Source organism: Nansenia antarctica, assembly GCF_963989245.1.
Source record: "Nansenia antarctica genome assembly, chromosome: 4".
Classification (NCBI taxonomy): Eukaryota; Metazoa; Chordata; class Actinopteri; order Argentiniformes; family Microstomatidae; genus Nansenia; species Nansenia antarctica.
Genome location: NC_137689.1, coordinates 14,609,766 through 14,630,508, shown reverse-complemented (window position 1 = coordinate 14,630,508; position 20,743 = coordinate 14,609,766). Strand labels below are relative to the sequence as shown.

At 41.4% G+C, this 20,743-nt stretch overlaps 1 protein-coding gene across 1 annotated transcript; it reads left to right on the top strand.

Annotated features, from left to right (window-relative positions):
- The first annotated feature begins 9,091 nt into the window (after positions 1-9,091).
- Positions 9,092-17,855, top strand: eif4a1b (eukaryotic translation initiation factor 4A1B). Its single transcript, XM_080528132.1, has 11 exons — positions 9,092-9,142; positions 10,560-10,608; positions 10,776-10,908; positions 11,078-11,217; positions 11,700-11,868; positions 11,985-12,094; positions 12,305-12,448; positions 12,723-12,860; positions 16,238-16,327; positions 16,655-16,734; positions 16,838-17,855. The coding sequence occupies exons 1-11, from the start codon at positions 9,120-9,122 to the stop codon at positions 16,980-16,982; spliced, it is 1,221 nt and encodes a 406-aa protein (XP_080384258.1). The 5' UTR covers positions 9,092-9,119; the 3' UTR covers positions 16,983-17,855.
- Positions 17,856-20,743: the final 2,888 nt, after the last annotated feature.

The window sequence follows — 20,743 nt, the reverse complement described above, 5'->3', positions numbered from 1 at the left end:
AGGCTCACAAAACAAGCTGTGTTAGTTGACTAGCGAGTGACATTAATTTTCAACAACTGCTGCTGACTTGTTCCCGTTTTCACCAGCTGCTGTCACATATTTCAGGTGTTTGTCTCACCTGTTTTTGAGGGCCCTGCTGGTGCTGTGACAGGAGCAGCTGGTTTCACAAAGGGCTGATTGACCTGAGCGCCTATATGGGAGAGGGTGAAAGATTACACATATTCTCACTTCTCAGTTCCAATGTCATGTTCATTGACATTCTCTACACTAAGGTGAAAATATCACGAGCCTTTCTCACCTGTTTTTGTGGGGGAAGCTAGTCTCACAGTAATTCCCCTTTAGCTTCAGTCTCACAGTAATTCCCCTTTAGCTTCAACACGTGCCTGATCAATTGAGAAGTACCACTACAACTAACAGACTGACCTATGGCTGGGATTGTCGTTTCCCTTTGGGGTAGTCCTAGTGACATTCGTGGAAGCAGGAGTCAAAGTTGTTGCTTTAGCAGGCGGCAGCCGCGGCACATGCACCTTGAATAAAGAGGAGACCATCAGGGGAATATTCTGTCAACATTGCTTAACGAAGTCTCATGAGACTTGTCAAAATAGGCCTGGATTTCCCTTTAGCGACGTTGATGGAATACCACCCAGGTTTTTGAGTTACAACAGTACAATTATCCTTTGGAATTATTGGAATCATTGAAGGATTATTTGTCTTCATTGTCACACACCTTTGGGGGTTTCCTGACATTCTCCATGGCCTGGTTGACAGCTGCAAACTTGTTGGAGATGCAGGCAAACTTTTTCTGAGATGATACAAATGTAACATAGATAATTGTAATCTACATAATATTCCAATTATCCTAGTCAAGTCAAGTAATTTTTATTTGTTAAGCACATATAAAACAACTTGCGCTGACCAATTGCTGTACATCGATTTAAAATCACAATAAAGGCAATAAAAACACAATATATAAAATCACAATAACATAAGCATAAAGACATACATAGAAGGTACACAAAGAACAACAAATCAAAAACCACATTAAGGAAACATAAAGAATATAAGTATGTTTTAAGCCTAGATTTAAAGAAGTCGATTGAGGGGACAGATCTGATTGAGAGGGGGATGCTATTCTACAGTCTAGGGTCTGGCATGGTTACCCCTGAGCTTGAGCCTTGATTTCAGGACAGTTTAGGAAGCCCTAAGCTAGATGAACTGAGGCACCTGGAGGTGGAGTAAGGGGTTAAAAGGGCAAACAGGAGGACCTTAAAGTCAATCCTGAACCGCACTGGAAGCCAATGGAGAGAGGCCAGAATTGGGGTAATATGGTCTCTCTTCCGGGGACCTGTCAGGAGCCTGGCAGCAGCGTTCTGGACAAGTTGCAGGCTGGACAGGGATGCCCGACTAATCCCTGTCTAAAGGGAGTTGCAGTAGTCTAGTCGTGAGGTTATGAAGGCGTGGGTGACCCTCTCAAGGTCTTTGAATCAGAGAAAGGGTTGATTTTTGCAATTGTCCGTAGCTGAAAGAAACGGGCTTCCACTACTGTATTAACCTGCTTGTCAAACTTAAAGGCGGGGTTGAATGTCACACTAAGGTTTTTGACATGGGGTTTGACAAAAGGGGCCAGACTGCCTAGGCTGTTGGTGATTAGATTGGTGGAGTCGGGGGAACCGAATAGGACCACTTCAGACTTCTGCCATCCAACATTGATGTCCTCAAGTCCTCAAGGAAGTGTGTGCGTGCGTGCGTGCGTGCGTGCGTGCGTGCGTGCGTGCGTGTGTGTGTGTGTGTGTGTGTGTGTGTGTGTGTGTGTGTGTGTGTGTGTGTGTGATCTGCAACACAACTAACCTGCAGGCTGTTGACTACACTCTCGTGTTTGGAATAGTCCATTTTGTCCACCCTGTCACGGAGCTCCTGAAGGCTCTTGTCAAAGATTGTGAGCTGCAGCAGCCGCAACTGTTCCGCTACCAGATGCTGCACCACCTACACAGTAGGAAAGAACAGGAATAGAATAAAATTATTTATTATCCGTTCTGATGTTTTCTCTCCATCATATGATCATATCACAGCAAATGGAGAAGAAGGAAAGGTAGAGAGGACTTTAATGAGTCAGTGACAACAAGAGGGCTCTTGAAAATGCCGAAATCTAACCATATTATTCCAAGTCTCACAACACAGGAAATTTGCTGTACTTTTGACAATGATTTGGGATGCTTTGAGAATGAGATGCTGTTTATGTTTTCATTTTTGGGAGAATGAGGTAACGGAGGACGCCCCTTTTATAGCACCCCAGGGCGGGCGCGGACATCGGAAAATTCAGTCATTTGCTACTTTAGGTAGCGGGGTAAATCAATAGGAGCTCCTATGGGGCTCCGCTCCACTCATAGAACTGGAGTATATCTCCATAACTATCGTACTTTTTTTTATAAATGAGGCCCCTGATATGTATTGTCTGCATTTAACGCTGAGAGATGGGCGGAGCCCCATTCTCATTTCAATGACGTCAATTACACGCGGCGGAAGACACATGGGTTCGTTATAAACAAGCGCTGGTCCCTTTCCATTGAACGAGCTATCCAATATAATCGAAATATAAATCGAGGTATAGCAATGTAGTAAGTAATGCCAGATAACCTAATACTCAAACAGGATTGGTCGTTTATGCCGTCTGTTTCAGAGAACTGAAAATACACTCAATATAGGCCAATAGAAGTTATGTGTATCAGCGTACAGCTAAGCGGTAAGTGATTGCTCTCCAAATAGCCACTATCCAGCGCTACGCCACTCGGTGTTTATTCATCGATTTTATTCTCGAGCTCGTCCCGTATAGGTTACATGTTTATTTTCCGATCGTCCGGCATAAATTACACATTGATTACACAATTACTGTAGGTTACCCGATGATATAGCGCCCGCTGCTTGTAGTTCAGTTGCCAAACATCTTGTACCTCCAATTCCTAAGGATGAAAGCAATTAGTTTAGGTATTGGGATTGATGATGCGCGAAGCACCACTAATTGCCTCAGACCCCACATACTGTACGTACAGTTCCGTGTGTGTGTGTGTGTGTGTGTGTGTGTGTGTGTGTGTGTGTGTGTGTCAGTCCCAGAGCCACACACACACTGTACATACACACATTATGTACTACCTTCCTGAGCAGACAACACAACTGTACATTGGTCTACAGTAAAAGCACTGTATATTATCCTTTGAAAAATACACAGTCATATGAAACATAGAAGGTATCTGTATCGAATATGACTAAGAGACTTCGTTTTTATGCCCCAGCCTGCCAGAGAACCTTATAGGGCAGACACTGAGGACATTAAAAAGATCTTAAAATGCACCTTTTTAGCCTTGCTTTTACTTTGTTTTGTTTTTTCTATTAGATTTTAGATTTTATTCAAGGCTTTTATTTTTGTTATTGATGTATTAGTCTCATTCCTCATTGTTCTCTGTGTTTACTGTTTTAAACTCCCATGACTGTTATAGGTGTTATCCTCTTATGTTTTGTCCAGGGGCGGAGCCAGATAATTTTCAGGGAGACCCACAGGGGCCGAAACAGTTAAATTGAGGGGGCCAGCCAAAAGCGGCCCAAAGAAATTGTTTGGGTCAAAAATTAGACTACTAAGTGGAAACAATTACTTTTCTTAAATAGTACAGTTAGGCTACACAGTGTATGTATGTCTTCATCGTGTTTTTGTTGGCTACATTAACTCTTTTACCTTGTAGCAAGGTGCATATGACATTTCATTTTGCATTGTCAACATTCAAATTTTGATTCTGATATTCTCATCAACATATCTTAGCTCACCAACAGTAGCCGTCAGATTAAGCATGTGCAATGTATTGTGCAAGAATAACACTATTTACAGCGCTAACGTTACATAACATGCAATACCTTGCATGTTTTCAACACTGTCTTCTTCAACAACATCTGCAGTAGCTGCATATACTAACTTGAATTTGCGCCGTCAAAGCACACAGTGATTGACATCACTAAGAGTCAATCTGATCGCTTCTCGAAACTTTCACAACGTCTTTACTGATTGACAGCACTCAACACCCAAGGGGCGTTGGGGAGCACCACCGTGCCACCACGGTAGCTCCGCCCCTGATTTTGTCTTTATTAATATTCCTGTAAAACGCATTGTGTCATCCATGTATGATATGTGCTCTATAACTACTGTTTGATTTATGATTTGTAATCCATGACATAGACTTGCTTATTATTGTTCTCCACCCTCCATCTCATTTATCTAAACTGTCTCCATATTGTGTACTCGCAGGTGGTGGGATTCCTGTGGAATATGAGACTGTGGAGGCAGCTGGCAGTCAGGTGACCAACCTTGTCTCCAACACAGCCCAGCATGTCCATATGCATCTGAAATTAGGCCAGCATGAGGAGACCACTAACCTGTGGGGTATGGAACCCATGTAGCTGGAGAAGAAAGAGGAAGCAGATTAGGGTTTCAGTTGGGTAGAAGAAGGGGAGTATGATTGGACCTCACTACATCTATTGCAGTAACATCAGCATATTGGACACGAAATGAGAGACTCTGTTTTGCCCACTCAGATACCGCTCAATGGGTTCAGAGTGCAGAGACTGCTGCGCTGGCATAAACTCAAAAAGAATGTAAACCTTCGTCCTTGCTTAGCCCTGCATTGGAGGACCTGGTGCCAGCGTGCCAAAAGGGCTGGACTTTGGCTGGGAGCACAAGCAAGTTAGAAAGTGGTGCAGAAAAAGATACCTTCACAGCAGGCAGAATGAAAACCATATATAGAGCAAATAGGTCCTGCTGCAGGTATGTATGTTGTTGGGCCAGATTTAATCGTACAATCAATTTTCTATTTCATTTTCAGAACATATATTTTTTAAATATATTGCAGTTATAGCCCCGCGGTGGCGTAGCGGTCTAAGCACTAGCCACTAGTGCAAGCTGCCCACCCGGGACTGGGATCGAATCCCGGTCTCGCCAGACCCGGATATGGCCGAGGCACACAGGGAGCGGCATATTGAGCGGCCGCTCCAGAGGGCGGTATAGGACTATTTCCGGACAAGGATCCGTCGCGCAACAGCGCCCCCGGGGTGCCGGAATAACGGTGCTGGGCTCGAGGAGCCAGTCAGCTAGTCTGCCTGGCGATCTCCTCTGGGGCTGCCGGCCACGGGGTCGTGCGGCGGATCCTACGCAATAGGCAGGGGATAATTGGATGCTAGGTTGGGTTCAATTGGATACCAAATTGGGTGAAAAAGGGATAAAATCTGAAAAAAATAAAAGTTATATGTTGCCACTTCCCCTTAGTATTGAGAGAAGGTTTGGGCATCATACTGTAGCATCAATGATGACCAAAATGATGGGCATCATACAGTATATAGTCCACGATAAAGGTATGATGTGTTCATTTCAAGCCTCAGACTAAAGCTGTGTTACCCCCTTTCAGGCATGTTGAATTAGTTATTGCAGCAGTATGGCAGTATGATTCCAATCCATGTGGACTCGTCTGCAATTTTCAGAAGCTGATATTTAGTGCAACAATTCAAAAACTCACATGAAGCATAAACAAAAGACATGGATGGAAGTGTTACTGTTTAATCATAACTGTGGTAAAACATTAAGGTTTTTAGCTTAAGCGCATACATTAATTAAATGTGGAAGTCCTCCTCTACCTAGACTGCCTATCCCAAACTAATCTACCTCACTGGGATTAGGTCCCTCAGCAAGCGGGTTACTCACCTGACCACTATGGATGTGTCCCAGAGATGTCTCATACCTGCCTACTCGTGACAACACATGCTGATTGCAGGACCAAACTCTCCTTACTCAAGCAACAACCAAACCAAGCAACCAAATCAACAGAGTGTGCTGTATGTTACATTAATAATAACTTACATTAATGCCCACTCTCCATCCAGTTTCTGAGGGGTTGGTCAATCAGGAGAGGCTGAATTTGCCTTGTATTTGCAGCGGAGCTGTGCAAATGTTGACTATAAAAAATGATTGGAATCATACAGAAATGTAATGAGAGAGAGAGAGAGAGAGAGAGAGAGAGAGAGAGAGAGAGAGAGAGAGAGAGAGAGAGGCTTCCCCTTACCTCATCAGTTATGCACTGTTCCCCATCTGCAAGCATTTTTTACTTAACACTGGAAAGCCCCATTGTGCTTTGTACCATTGTACAAACACATTCACCTTATGTATTCGGTGTCCCCCATTCATGACCTGTCCTCTTTCTCTTAGGTCAATTTTTTCAACAGCTTTTTTTTTATGACAAGTTGAGGACAAAGTGAAATGAATGACTGATGGGGTGAAACGGTGGACAATTTTTTTTTTAAAGGTTTTTGGAATCACAGGTTCAGTTGAATGAATGGGCCTGTTAATGTACTCACCTTTTGGTTGTTTTATATTTTGAATGTAAACATGTTTTTTTATTAGTAGACATCTTCCATAAAAGTCTGCTGTTGATACCTATTCACCTGGAGGTGCGTTGGTCGTTAGTGTGTGTGGATGTAACACAGCGGTCTATAGCGTACTTTGACCCCCAGCGCACTCTCAACCGCCGCTGCCCAAAAGTGAGTCAAACAGTTGGGGCTGAGGCCAATAAAGAACACTCCATCTGTCATTTTTTAATTTTAGCAATAATATTACTGTACCATGAGTTCACATACATCTCTCTCTTGACTTCCAGCACATAGCAAAATACTTACAGGCAGATCAATCAAGAAAGAACAGAATGATTATTTGATGGTGGATGGGTTACTTCAAAATGGTAGGTGTGTTAGTGGTGAACAGTGTTAATAGATGCAGTCTGGGCCTACAGAAAGGCTATACCCCCTTATAAAATGTGTTTTGTTGTCCCAGAGCCTGGAATCGGACTACATTAAATTACAATTTATTATTTATTTTCTATTATTATTATAATAGTCTATTATTTGGTAATAATAGACTATTATTAAAATAATAATTTTCTATTATTATTTTAATGGTCTATTATTTTCCACTGGACACTTGCGAGATAATTTCCAAGCATTTTCTATAATTTATTAAAAATGAAAAACAGAGAACACAGCCTGTTTGACTAAAATCTACACCACCCTTGCTGTAGCTTGCCTAAAATTAGCTGAAATGCAAATATTTCTTCAAGTTATTCAGTAACATGAATTTGAGTCCATGAGTCCCTAATTTTATGTATTTTTATTCCCTCTAGGCCTAGGGCAACAAAAAAGTGGGTGTAGACGTTCTATAGGTATGTGTTTGTTTGTGAGTTGATGCCATGTGTATATGTGTGTGTATATGTTTTCTAGAATGTGGCCAGGCAGAACAATGACAGTGACTGGTGCATTTGTCCTTCAGGTGGGTCTACCACAGTCTTACTCGACTGGCTCCTCTGCGGCTTGTATTCATAGGGATTATGGGGGCAAAATACTAAATAAAAGTGTGTGTGCTGGGTGTAGAACTTATGATGAAGTTATAGTGTGTTTTTCTGACAGTATTATTGGCCCTTACGAAAGATTTGTAAGCCATGCAACAAGAATAAAAAAATATATATCCTTAAACTTGGTCCAACTATCAATACAACCATTTCTTATTATTCATTCGGACAAGCTTTTGCTCACTCTGTTTCCCCATTTTTCATCACAGTTCTGCAAGTGTCTAGCCTTGGAACAGCCTTTCAGCTTTGGGCAGCTTGATATACAAATGCTGAGGAGACTTATGTACAAATAATTGTGTCACTGCAAGCTCTCACTGATATTTAATGATACAAGCATCAGAGAATAAAAGAACATCTTCCTTTCCCCCTATTCAGAAAGCACAAATGTATAAGATTGATGTTGTTGCTCTTCTTCATCCTCACATCCACTCACTCCCTTTATATCCATGATCAATTCCCCTATCTGGTTCATTAATGCCAACTGTGCCCTAACTGGGAGATCCCATGAGAACAAAAACTAGAGAATGCTTGTTGCAATGCATGTTATGGTGTGATTAATCTAAGAGAAATGTTATTGATGTCAATGAGAAGGGGCACTTCCATAGTGATGTGGTCACAAGTAATAGATGGTGGAAATGAGCAGTACTTAACTAAACACAATGTTTTATATATATTTGGCAACACTATAATAAAAGAATATAATTGGAGAAAAAAACAGTCTGGAAATCAGCAAATCTTGAAGGAAGTTTACAGATAGGGAATTATGTCTGCTCCATATACCGCTTTTCGAAGAGGATTGTGACCCTCCCATACAGTTCTATTGGAATGATGCACTAAACATATCACATAGCCCTCTGTATGGGCTAGCAGAGATGGTCAGTATTAGATTTAAGTCAGGTTGTCTATAGTTAGGCACAGATCTAGAATCCACTTGCTTAAAAAATGCAAAACTGACCCAAGAGAGGCAAACAATACTGTTCAACAGTCAATGAAACATTCATTGTTGTGTTGCAGATAGAAATGTTATGCATAGAGCTGATATGACTCCCTGTTCTACATAACACATTAATATTTGTTACACACAATACATTTCTATCTAAACGTTCTGTTAATCATCTAATCAGGCCCCTGGTACTGGGTACTTCAGAAGTTTAAAACCTCAGTTGTTGCTGACAGTGCTTTGTGTGTTGCATTTTATGAGTGAGTATAAAACTAATAAAGACTAATGGATGAGATTCCAACTGGAACTGGTAGTTCTAGTTATGATCAGGTCAGATTCTCACTAGAACCCGTATTGACATTTGTGGTTCAAGATATGATTCAAATTAGAATTGGTATGGCCCTTTACTGACTAATAATTTGTATTATAATTTGTATTATAAATTATTATAAAAAGTATTATTAATTGACTAGTATTCTTTATTTACCACTTGACCACTACGATCTGATCCTAGTTTGCGTCATCACATTCGTAATGTTTTCTCCAATGGTGGTATTATAGGGGCGGGACCTTCCTCCCTGGTCAAATAAGGGCGGAGACCGCAGGATAGTGACGTTTTTGATAGCCAATCAAGTGTCCCAATAGGTGGGGTCGACATTGAATGATAGTCGGTTTCTGCAATCAAAACTGTACTTTTGAAACCACGTTGAGGTATATAAAAGATTTTCGCGGCGTATTCGCCCTTTGTGATAATGTCGGCAGATTATGAAGAGAGGTAAATTACACAGTTTATTTATTCACTGCTTATTTGTTCACTGTTTGATGTTGACTAGTAAATTGTACTAACAACCACTTACCAGTCCTACAATTCTGTTATTTTTCAAAAAAATGCTAAAAATCCAGATGAACGTTTCCTAGCTTATGGACTAGCTAACCGTTTCATTTTGCTGTCGATGTCGTTTGGGAAGTTAAAGCGTTAGCTAGCAACCAGTGCATAGCTAAGCTACAGCTAACTAGCCACTTAAAAAAAAAAAAACTGTCAGTGGTGCGTATATCGAAAGTACATGGCCAGCTTTATAACAAGGCAAGCTACTAGTTGGTGCAATTGATGATTGATATAACATGTGTGGGTTGACTTCGGGGCAGATTTATCGAGCTAGCTGCCGCTGTGTGTCCACTGCCAAGCGGTAGCCTGCTTCGTTCGAGGCGGGTACGCCGGCTACGTTAGGGCCGGTGGTAGCCAGCTAGCCAGTTCCTAGCCATGTAACGGTGATACCTTAGCTGCTGATTTTCGTTGATGCATCGAGATAGCTAGCGCACTTTATGTCAGCTAGCTAGCCAGAACGCTAACGTTTTAACCATTCCCGTTGTCTGCTTCCCGGTCACAAGTCAACACTAGACTACCCCTGGCTTTGTCCGGTTGTCCCCAACTACTAGCTCACTCGGTGCGCCATGACGAGCACATGGTTTTCCCCGTTAAAGGGGTAGTTAGGCCTGTTATGTGTTTAGTTGAGATACATTTTGGGGGGTTGCCAATATTACGCTAGTAAATGGGCGAAAACTACATTTCCGCTAGCTCATGTTATTGTTTAGCGGTGATTTCATCAGTAAGCTACCTCGGTTAGGTGGTCCCGGATATGCAGGATCGTAGCGTTTTAATTTCATTGTTAAAGTTTCCACTTGGGCCTACCCTGCGATCCACCATCTTTATTAGCTTGCTAGCCTTGTTAGAGATCACGCCTCACGATGTAAGCCAGCTGGCAATTTTGATACCAAAAAAATGTGCTGCAATCGATACAAAACAATAACTTGCTGGCCATGTTCACTATTGGGAAGGCCGAGATGTTGCTAGTCGATTTTGAAAACGGAGTGGACCATGGCTAGCATCTATTAGCTAGCCACGGAGTTGGGCGTGTGTCTGCCCACCCTCCCATTTTACATTCTCATTGCCTCGTCTTTGGCGTATTGATGGTGGCCTGGAAATACGACCATGTTATGGGATGTTAATGAACATGGTTGTCAGGATGCGGTTACTCAGACAAGTTATGACGATCAATAAACGGACATTACAGCTTTGGAAGTGTTGATCTCCTGTTAAAGCTTTTACAATACATTTGTTGTCAAGAAATGTGGATTCCTATGTTATGAAACATATGCCATGCATTAATTGTGTGTAAACTTTGTTCCTCCAGAACCAGAGACAATGGCCCAGAGGGCATGGAGCCTGATGGAATCATTGAGGTGGGTTATTTTATTATTTTGTGAGGAGATGCAATTGGATTAAGGATTTGGGATGGTGGGTTATTTAATTGCTCTGCACAATTGCAGAGTGGAATGTATTGCATTTTGTGTTGTGGTACATGTGTGGACCCCCCCCCTTGACTCTACTGAATATTGATATTCCACAGAGCAACTGGAATGAGATCGTGGATAGCTTCGATGAGATGAGCCTGCGTGAGGATCTCCTCAGAGGAATCTATGCCTATGGTTTTGAGAAACCCTCCGCCATTCAGCAGAGGGCCATCCTCCCTTGTATCAAGGGTAGGTAACTGTTTATGTTAACCATTTGTGTTTATGTTTTCTGAACGGTGCATGTCCATTTACAATTGAATTAGAGGGCTTTATATGCTGGCAGTCATACAGTCTTTAAGGTACAATTAATTAAAGGGTTTCCTTTCAATGCCCAAGTGTGTCTTTTGTTCCCCACCAGGTTACGATGTCATTGCCCAGGCCCAGTCCGGCACGGGAAAGACTGCCACGTTTGCCATCTCCATCCTGCAGCAGATTGATATTGAGCTGAAAGGCACTCAGGCCTTGGTCCTCGCCCCCACCCGAGAGCTGGCTCAACAGGTTAGTTGCACTAAAGTTGATCTAAATGCATCCCTTCTCACTGGGCAAGGTAGTGTGAGTGACTGAGTTGTATGCCTGATGGTAATTGTCAAACCTTTTGCACTACAGGAACAAATGCAAATTGAATATGATTTCAATGCTTTTGTGTAGGAATGGCAATTCATCAGCAGCATTGTTTTTGTACATGATTTAGACATCACTGTTGTTTACAAAGTCTGACAACAACAAAAATATGGCTAATGGGTCCTTTTTTGTGTTGGTTATGATGTGGTAAGACTTGTCCTAATGTCATTATGGAGTAAATGATTCTTCCAAACCAAAAGGTTAATGACTGTATGTACTTTACCGTTCCGATTGTATTCAACATGGTAGCCGTCTGAACAGGACAGGACAATATGGTGTGTGATTTGTAATCTGCACATTCTGTCATGTTAATGTCAAATGTATGCCACAACTATAATTTGACACACCTTGTTTCTCAGATCCAGAAGGTGATCCTGGCCCTTGGTGACTACATGGGTGCCTCATGCCATGCTTGCATTGGTGGCACTAATGTACGCAGCGAAGTGCAGAAGCTGCAGGCAGAGGCGCCACATATAGTGGTCGGCACACCAGGCCGTGTGTTTGACATGCTGAACCGGAAGTTCCTTGGTGAGTGATGCGCTAATAAACCTTTGTTGGTGTTATGATGGAACTGTGATACATACTGCATTGTTTCTTCACAATTTCCTTATTTTGCTCAAGTTGAAAAACATGCTCATCCTCAGCCTCCAGGTACATCAAGATGTTTGTCCTGGATGAAGCAGATGAGATGTTGAGCCGAGGGTTCAAGGACCAGATCTATGAAATTTTCCAAAAGCTCAGCACCAGCACACAGGTGAGGCCGCCTGAAATCAAAGTCTATCTGGACTCTGCGGCCATTTGAACAAATGTTACATTATCACATAATTTTCCAACTACCTATGGCCCCCTATAACGGAGCACGTAAATAGACTCTCGTAAATGTCTAATGGCACAATTTTCATGAGTCCATCTTTATTTTTCAATTTTTCACTCTTGAATTGTGCATTTTTCCATCCTGTTACAGGTGGTGCTCTTGTCAGCCACAATGCCTCAGGATGTGCTGGAGGTCACCAAGAAGTTCATGCGTGAACCCATCCGCATCCTGGTCAAGAAGGAAGAGCTGACCCTCGAGGGTATCCGGCAGTTTTACATCAATGTGGAGAAAGAGGTATTGCTGGGATTTGGCATGCTGATTGAGTAAATTAATCAACCCAATTCTATTTTATGATATTTCCTGCTTTTTGTGTGATCTCGATTTAATGACACAGCTGGACATCATGGTAATGTCCTTTTGGGCCCCCTTAAGCTTTGATGCAATTTGACTGGGATCCTGTCCCTCTCCACCTATAAAGTAGTAGATAGAACCGGCCCCCCACCCCCTCCACTATTGATGATTCAGATTCTTATACTAATCTTTGTTTGTTATTGACCTTTTTTGTCAGGAGTGGAAGCTGGACACCCTGTGTGATTTGTATGAGACTCTGACCATCACTCAGGCTGTGATCTTCATCAACACCCGCCGAAAGGTGGACTGGCTGACTGAGAAGATGCATGCCAGGGACTTCACCGTCTCTGCCTTGGTAAGACATCATATCAAGCTCTTTTCTTTGATTCTGTAAACTAGTGTCATTGGAATGCTTCACTGGTTAGTTCTCCCCAGTTAATTGGGAAGGCTCTGTCTTAAGTCAGTGTTTCCCACTAGGGTTGGGTGGTATCGAATTACATTGTAGGCTTTGAGGGAGCCACCAATTTCAAATTATGAATTTGTGACAGTGGCTGGTGAAATGCGGACCAAAGCCCTAGCTCTGGCCTTTCCGTGCACATGCTCGAACACTTTCTGTGTTACTTACGTGGTATTTTTGGTTTGTAATGACACTATGGCGGGACAAATGTACAGGAAACACTGCCCCAACACTCCCCTGAGTGCAAAGCATAGAGCGTGTTACGGCAGACAAGTGCTGTGAGTCGCCTATCCTTCTGAGGAGAAGCGGTCACGTGACATACGATTAAGATCGCTTCTAAATAGTTAGTATTTTTTGACTGGTTATTTATGTGACAAATTACATTGTTTACAAAAAGTTCAGTCATCGCTTTCATAGCATCTTCAACTAGGGATGCACCGATATTTTTCAGTACAAGTACTTATATTTAGGTACGTACTGATATTGAATGCTTAATACAATCACAGTTCAAAGAATGACTTTGAAAACATATATTATATTAATATATAACAGACAAGCTAGTCTGAAATTGGCAGAATGAACGTCAGTCTATTGCCTTCAAATCACTCAAGTAAATTGATTATCTAAAAGTTAAATAGTACAAAGTTTTAGGTTTCATGTCCAAACAAGACTGTGTGACCTTGCATTTGTTTAGAGTATTGTGATTATTATTCGAGTATTGTGATTATTGTAGTAATAATAATAATTGTCTACTAACAGGCCTATATAAAGGAGCTGTTTGTAAATTATAGCTCCTCCATAACACCGCTGCTAGGGTCCTAACAAAGAAATTTGAACACAAATCCAGAGATCTCTACACTGGCTACTAATTCAAAGTACTCCTAATTGCATACAAATCACAAAATTGTCCCAAAATACATATCTTTATGTAATATATTACATATATTTGTAATTATTTAAATAGATTATGAAGGGTTAATCAGTGATTTCGATTAAGATTGGCCACAATAGGCATGAATATTTACCAAAAATTATTTGGGTAAGAACCCTGCCCCTCTCCCTCCCTAATGGAAGCAATCTTATTTGCTAACTTTTGGATAGTATCTTATATTCAAATTGAGATCTTCCTCCAGCTCCTAAACTCTCAAGGATTGAATCCTGGCTGACAGTTTCGTTGACTGGTGGTCCACCACCTACAGACTGCCGTTTCTGCCTCAAATTGTCCAACTCAATAGAAACTCTCACCCTCTTAGCTTCAAATAATGCCTTTGTCAGTGTTGTGCCGTTTTCTGTCTCCCCCTTCGTATTACTTGTAAATGATTACATATTTAAGTGTTCTTGTAGTTCATTATCTTGGATGTTATAGCGTACATTGTTGGTTGCCTATCACTAGTGCCATTCTGAAGTTTGCATTGCAATGTGTTCGTTGTGGCCTGTTAACCAGCCGACGGCGGGCCCTAGCACCATGAGCTAATTGTCTTGCCCTGTCCATGCTTTCTATGTTCCTATGTTAAAGTAGGTAGTCATGCTTTATATCCTCTCAAAGCTAGCGGTTCGAGCCCTGGCTGGCCACATGTCGAAGTGTCCTTGGGCAAGACACTGAACCCCAAAATTGCTCCCAGTGAGCGGGCCAGCGCCTTGCATGGCAGCTTGCCGCCATTGGTGTGTGAATGGGTGAATGAGTGGCTGTTGTAAAGCGCTTTGGAGCAGCAAAAAAGGCGCTATAAGTGCAGTCCATTTACCATTTACACTGCTAAAAAATATTTTGGTGAAAATGAAAACCCTTTTACTTCAGTGTGTTCAAACTTGTATTTCTCAATGCCAGTGCCACTTAGTCATTCTTACTGTTGGGGAACACATTTCAGAGTTAGCTTCAAAAGGAGACCCTAACCCCATGCATTTACCCCAAATGGTTCAAGAACAGCTTTCAATTTACTTTGGGTATACATTGAATAGGCGTTTTAGGCTAATTGAATGGTAAGGGGTTAAAACTTCAAACCTAAAATATACGATCGCATCGAACTGAATTAAAATAAGCGGCATTGAGAAGAACCGAAAACGCATTCACACGAATGGCACTAGTGATAGGCGACCCACAATGTACACTATAACATCGACGATAATGGAACTACGAGTGCACTTTAATAGCCTCCATAGGCAGCGAGAATGAGGGGCAGATCATAAGGAGGAATTCATTATTTGCATATATTAATACATATTGATTTTTTTGTTTGTTTTGACTTGTCCATCGGACAACTGCAGGAAGGAAGTCCACTTGTCCGGACATAAAATATACTTGTCCCGGACAAGCCTTAATGTCGAGCCATTTCTATGCTAGTAAGAGTAGCTTGCTAGTAAGCAAACGTGTTTAGAAAGTGTTTTTATTTTTTCATACAAAATAGTGTAGATTTATTTCAGATATTGTGTTAGAAGATATCCTCATTTCCAGTGAAGTAGCTGCCACCTTGTGACATTTTTGTTCACCCCGCCTGTTTGTCACTTTGATTGGTTTCTTGGTCCAAAGAACTACGATATCTTACTACATTTGGCCAATGAGACAGAGGTGAGAAGGAATAGGAAAACGGCACAACACCGTAATGGGGTATCAGGGTAGTTTTATGAGTACTTGAGCATGGTATTGTATACCACATAGACAGTGGTGCTGGACAAACACTCAAAGTGTTTATTATATGTGACAGCAGCTTGTGAAACCGGGAACAAGTTGGCAACCAATCAAATTGTTCTCACTTTTATTCTGAAAAATGTAAATACATTTCACCATTGTTGGTGACACGCTTGCTAGTCAAGCCAAAATATTGCAATGCAATGGATTCAGTGAGTAATCCCCACTACTACCTAGTTAACTATAACACTATAACATTGTTAGCAGGCTCACAAAACAATCTGTTAATTGACTAGCAAGTGTGTCATTGATTTTCAACAACGTTGAAATTGATTTACATTAATAAAAGTTAGAACATTTGATCGGCTGCCGACTCAAATGTTATGTAATATTTCCTCAATTCAGTCATAAGTCATAGAGACAACTTGGCTGGTAGACCAAAAAGAAAATGTTATTCCCTGATCCTTGAGTTTCACATCCAGTGTAGTTGATTAATCCTATGCTCCTTACCCTAGTGCCTCTTGTGTGTAGAAACAATTAGCTAGCTAGCAGATGTTGGCCTTTTTAATTAGACTACGCTTGGACAGTGAAAAAATGTATTGACTCACCGGTCGTGTTGGATCCACAATGACTTTAATTTTTTTCTCTCCAGCATGGTGACATGGACCAGAAGGAGAGGGATCTGATCATGAGGGAGTTCCGCTCAGGCTCTAGCCGGGTCCTCATCACTACAGATCTGCTGGTGAGTTGGGGCACAGCCCTCAGACCCCTAGGCAGAGCACACAATGCCCTGAATCATCCTATCGAATTAGTTTCACCTGTTAATTTTCTAGTCTTTGCTAGTGTGCCATGGCTAACTTCAGACAATGGCAGCTACAACTATTCAGGCGTCACAGGGGTGGTCCTTGTTGTATTTCTATTTATTTCTTGCAGAGACCAGTCTAATTAACCCTTCTCTTCCCCATCAGCTATAATGAGCTGCCCATCAATTTTGCATATGGGATTTCTAGAGTGCTTGACTGTAAAAAGCCTTCCATATCCAACTCATTGTTCTCAAATTACATTGCAGGCCAGAGGAATTGATGTCCAGCAGGTGTCTCTGGTGATCAATTATGACCTGCCGACCAACCGTGAGAACTACATTCACAGGTCAGACTCTGGTTTGAATGTAGCTTTATAATACAGCCTTTATTTCACTGTTTATTTTTGCCCTTTGGAGAATTGATGGTAAAAAAAAACATTCATGTTACAGGATTGGGAGAGGGGGTCGTTTTGGCAGAAAGGGAGTTGCCATCAACATGGTGACAGAGGATGACAAGCGCACACTCCGGGACATTGAGACCTTCTACAACACCACGGTGGAGGAGATGCCCATGAATGTGGCTGACCTCATCTAAAGAGAGCTCTGCTGGTGGCCCCTTTCAACAGAGAACCGCCATCACACTCTTCTCCCCCCCACCCAATCTCCATTTACGTCTCCTGCACCCACCTATCCAATCTTCTCCATGTATCCCAATTTTGCGCTCTTAAATTGGGTAGGGGAACCCACAGTTTCCCTCCTCTTCCATGCCCTCTGCTGTCCCTCAGCCCCGGTTATCTTTTCTCTAGGGCTAAAAGAAAGAGGTATGCACAATCCTATCCTTTTCGCCTTGCATAATAAAAAATCAAGAAGTGTCTATTTACTTGACAATGAACTCTGTTTCCTAAGATCAGTGTGTTTCTTAGCAGGTTCAAGTTCTTATGTTGTATAGGACCTCTGGGCCCCATCTCTATAGGAAATGGGAACTCAACTGTCTTTTGCCATTGCATTGAAGTTGCTGATGATGTATTAACAGATGCAGGAGTGTTTTTAAGAGACCCTAAAGGATGACATAATTTTTTTTAACCTCCATAAGCCCCTTTAGCCATACAGCAATGTAAATGCTGTTATAAAAAAATGTGCCAGACAAATTGTTGCTGAATATGAATTGCTGAGTATGACTACCTATATTTAACTCTAGTGTATTATTAAAATTAAACTACAGTAGGGATTAAAGCCCTGGTTTGAAACTGTTTATTTGCATTTTTGGGGAGAATCTGATGTGTACAGTGGGGGGTATTGGGAGTTTTGCTTTGGGTGCAAAGATATTTCATGGACTCAACATCCCATACGTATATCATATTCTGGTATAAACATTCTATTTATTTTCCACCCTTTTTATTCATAGTTTGGTTTCATTTTACAAATTGGGGGAGGGGGGATGACTTAAATAAAGTTCCCAAATAAATCATGCATTTGTTTTGCCAGTTATTTTTCATAAGCCCTATTCCCAGAGATAGTGGTAAAATGCTGTTTACACAGACTTTGATTTACCTGGGTAATCCTGTTTACACCGTGCAAAGCATCTAAAGTGTGAGGAGGGGCCATAGGAACAGAATTCAGTGCAAATGACTACCTGCAATTCAGTTCTGCCCTCTTTACACAGACCCATTTCTGGGAATATACTGGTAACATGAATAGGTCTGGAGTAGGACATTATTTGGCAGCATATAATGTCCCAGTAAACTACCTGGAAATGCATCGCTGGAAACGGTTTTATTGTAGTCATTAATGCCTGTGTCATCGGTGCTGAATTAATATGGCCATGCCAGGGAATTCAGGGACTGCATAGTGGCATTCTCATGCCAGAACTAGTTCGGGCCAAATAGTGTCTGCCCTATGATGTAAATAAACATAAAAGCTAAATTTGATTAGCTAGCTATGATTGGAGACAAAGTAGTATCAGTTATGGAATTATATTTATCACTACTTTGGCTGATGTGAGGTGGGTTAATTTGCCAACTCTGTAACATTAGCAGAGAGAAGTACGTGTGAAATTAGCATGCTAGCAGGTGTTTTAATATAAAATGGCCATGTCAACATAAAACCTATAGCTGACTAGTGAGCCTGCATCAACCTTAATGCTATTCAAGTGTAAGAAGATGAGATAAGTGAATAGCAACAGCAACATCATAGGGCGGACACTATTTGGCCCGGACTAATTCTGGCATGACAGCACCAATGAAGGGGTGCATGCTGATGGCATCTTCTAAACTCCTACATATTGGATTCTGTTAGTTGGCTTTGAATAAAATCGTGTGATGGCTTTGTCTTGGCAAACTCATATTTCTTTCTCACTTTTCTCACTTTCCATGCATGTCTATCATTCATTTCTAGGTTTATCAAAGCCTGTGGCCCGGTAATTCAGATGTGTTCGACAGACTGACATGTGTTTGCATGCTGGAGTGCAGTTTAGTTTGAACACGACGAGGTTGTTATTCCCTGTCTCTGCCACAAGATGGATTCCAAATACTGCCGGATTGAAGAAGATGCGAGCGTCTTGGTCAGAAATAAAAACGTGATGTAAAGTTTTCCCACACATTTAAACCAATGGTGAGTGAAGGTAATTCACAACTTTATTACTCATTGTTATCCATGGTATGTTCATCATTTCTCATAATAATGACTTCAGAAACATAACCGAAAACATATAAACATCTATAAACATCATTCAACATTCACTCACCACTCGCCATTGACTCAAAACACTGCAAATGCACCCAAATAGTGATAGTGACAGGCTTGAGGCTTTAGGCTGCCAATGGATATGGGACCAAATAATATTTGGACTCCTTGAATGTACTGCAAGTTAAGACTTCTTCAAATGTACAGCAAGTTATTAGTGCCAGTTACTTCTTCAAATGTGCGGCCTAAATAAAATGATTTTATTTCGCAATGGTATGACAAAATAGGTATGACAATATCCTCAAATGAAAACTGACATTCTGTACTTTAGCTTTCTGTCCTGGACATTAAGTCTAATCAACCTAAACCAATTAATGCAATTCTGTTCAGTGAAGGTGGCCCTTTTTCAAAATGTTCCACCACCACTTGCCATCCAACCCCCAACCCCCAACCCCCCACTGGCATCCCAATTGTGGCTAGGGCAATTGTGAGTGCAGGAGGCTTGTAAAGGCCCTGCTTGGGTTCCTCTTCCCTGTGACGGATAGCAGTGCTCATTTACATGATAAGAGAAAGAGAAGAGGAATGAATAGAAGGACTTTCAATCTGCTTGTCTCTCTCTTTCCACCACCAACCCCCCATCTCTTCTTTTGTGCAACACTTCTCTGTTTCTTTACCTCCCTCTTTCTTCTCCTCAACCTCTTCACTTCATTTTCCTTTGCCTCATTGCCTCAAATCTGTCATCCCAAATCTCCATTTCTTATGTATATGAAACTTGCTCTTTCAAACCCTCTCTGTGTCTTTTATTTACCTACTTTAATTTTGATTTGATTGTCACCACAACACCAGGAGACATAAATGTGTTGTTCCCTTCTTCCACATGCTATAAGAATGATCCTGACAACAGAAGGCAAGACATAAGTACAACAAAGTCAAATAAATGGGATTGGGTGTTTTATTGTGGACACTGGAGAAAGACCAAAATTAGTGAGGTCAAGGTTGGACCGCAATTGTTGATCAACCTCTCAACCACTCTCCTTGATGATAAGCAGGTTCATTGTCCACAATTGTGCTCTTTTTGATAATTGTATTGCCAATCATATATCACCAAATATTCAGAATAGGCCTAACCTCAAATAATTTCTTGAAATTGTTAGGCTATCTTGTGGTACGAGTCTGTACAGAAAAGGTATGCATGACTCATAAGCTATGAGTGCTGATTTTAACACACCTTTCTCACAATGGAAATGTAAAGTGTTAACTATAGAAACTACTAGTCTCAATTGACTGAGTTGCAAGGAGTTGTTCAGTCCTGGCCTTGCAGTAGCCATGCCGGGCACACTGGATACAATTGAATGAAGGGTCTATAATTTCACTCTGACTCAAAACATACACTTTTTGACTGTGGAGTGGTATGTGTTAAAATGTTCAATAGGTTTGTGGCAATTCAAAGGCAATAGGCATACACAGTCAAAAGATCTTTAAGACAGAGGATCTGGATGAGGACATTACAAATTCCAAGACTTCATAACCATATAACGAGTAACAGTTATATCACAACGATTATAACTTAACAAGACTGTTTTGAACATTTAAAGTTTGTGCTTACTCCTTCCCTCCTTCCCTCCCTCCCACGGTGATTCGTCCTCTCTTCATATTCACTCAAGTGCATTGCAA